Consider the following 1,733-nt stretch of genomic DNA (forward strand, 5'->3'; position numbering starts at 1 on the left):
TCAACCATTAATTATATACTTCTGTCTATCCTACTCGTTCAGTAATCATGATAAAACTGGGAAATATTTTAACTAAAAAATATGCACCGGCACTTCCTCTGTGCTTTCTGGTTCCCCAACACATTCTTCCCATTCAGCACAGCTCATGGAAAAGAGCTGCTCTCTGCCTGTCCTTCGGCCCTCCTTCACTGGTAAATCCCCAGACCGCTTTCCTTTGCCATTTTTCCTCCTCAAATAAGTGGGAAGCTTGGAAGAGAAGGGGGCAGGGCGTGTCCCCACGTCTGCACTAACTACGATTGCTGGAATGGACGACTGGGTAACGGAGTGAGGATTCTGCGCCTCCTACACTAGGTCAACGACACTTAGCTGATGACGTGGCAAGACCCTGTGACTATTAACATCTGTTACCATAGTTCTCAGACAGGAAATCAGGTAGGTAATAGTACTTATGGAAACACAGGTTCTTATGACAGTGAAGTGAGGGAAGTAACAAACCTTGATGGGATAAGAAACTTACAAGTCATAAGAATTTCTTCAATGAAAAAGTTCTAATTGGTGACACTGTTAGAGTCTTGGGGGCCCCCTTCGCCGGCCTGTGCTGTGTGTCCTCTCTCTGGAGGCGCGGGGGCCCTGGATTCGGGGCAGCTCTGGGCACCGCCCGGCTCCCTCTCCAACCCGGATGCAGGCTCTGGGCTGGGGTCCGGGTTGTCCCCTTTTGTTTTCTTCCTCATCCTCTTCTGGCTCTCCAGACCTACTATTTCCGAGTGTCTGGCCTGCTGCATGGCCGGCAGAGCCATGCCCATGCTGGGGGAGACAAACATGGATGGGTAAATGAGTCCGGGGGACACTCCTGGGATGAGAAACGGGTTAAAAGCCACAGGACTACTCGTAGTTATTGGGGGTTCGGCCTGATCGGAAAATGGACTAGGACCGGGCTTGTCTTCGGCTGATGTGTCCGTTTTGACATCACGGCCGCTGGGCTGGTCTTCTGCAGTCTTTTCAGCCGCCGGCGATCCACTCTTCGTTGTGCTTGACAAAGGCGCTGGCACAGCCGAGGCGCAGGTGGTGGCCATGGGGGCGTTGAGGAGCCCCCCGACCCCAAACATCTGGGGCACGGCGGCCATCCCCGGCAGCACCATGGGCAGCATGCTCAGCGTGCTCTTGACCTCTTCGCCCGTGGGCATCGCTGCAAAGCCAGCCGGGAACCCCACCAGCCCCGTGAGGGGGATGCTGGGCATGTTTCTCATGTTCTGAAGTCCGACCAGGTCCATCCCGGCGATCAGGCCGTTCATGAAGAGAGGCCCCATCCCGGAGGGGGAGTCCGCCACGAGGGCGGGAGCCTTCAGGAGCTCGCTCCGGGGCCGCCTGCCCCTCCGGCGGGGGCCTGAGTCTCGGAGAACAGGCTCAGGAAGGGTGTGATTGAACTTGTTTTCCGGGAGAAACCCCTGAAATAGGACGGAGAGACACAAGATGCTGAAGGTTACTGGATGGCGGGTGAGCAGCTGGGGGCTCCTCACCGGTCTTTCCTGTCGCCTGCCCACCCCGAGCTGCACAGCTCTGTGCCCCAAGGGCCTCTCCCTCGAGGCTGAGAGCCTGAAACCACAGAGCCGCTTCCAACTGTGCTCATGGCAGAGGGGCGCCCGCCCTGCGGAGCGGCTGCCGGAGCACTGGAAGCTGGAACCAGCCAGAGACCTTGAAGTCTTAGTTGAGACTTTTTTTTTTTTTTTTTTTTT

At 56.1% G+C, this 1,733-nt stretch overlaps 1 protein-coding gene across 2 annotated transcripts in view; it reads right to left on the bottom strand.

Annotated features, from left to right (window-relative positions):
* Positions 1 to 225: 225 nt before the first annotated feature.
* Positions 226 to 1,733, bottom strand: part of CHD6 (chromodomain helicase DNA binding protein 6) — a 218,667-nt gene continuing 217,159 nt past the window's right edge. The window contains exon 37 of one of the 2 annotated variants that reach the window (XM_007464745.1): positions 226 to 1,445. In XM_007464745.1, the coding sequence (XP_007464807.1) occupies positions 549 to 1,445 (897 nt within the window). In that variant the 3' untranslated portion in view covers positions 226 to 548. The remainder of the gene's footprint in view (positions 1,446 to 1,733) is intronic. The other variant, XM_007464746.1, reaches the window with a different exon arrangement.

This window comes from Lipotes vexillifer, unplaced genomic scaffold (genome assembly GCF_000442215.2).
Source record: "Lipotes vexillifer unplaced genomic scaffold, Lipotes_vexillifer_v1.1 scaffold53, whole genome shotgun sequence".
Taxonomy (NCBI): Eukaryota; Metazoa; Chordata; class Mammalia; order Artiodactyla; family Lipotidae; genus Lipotes; species Lipotes vexillifer.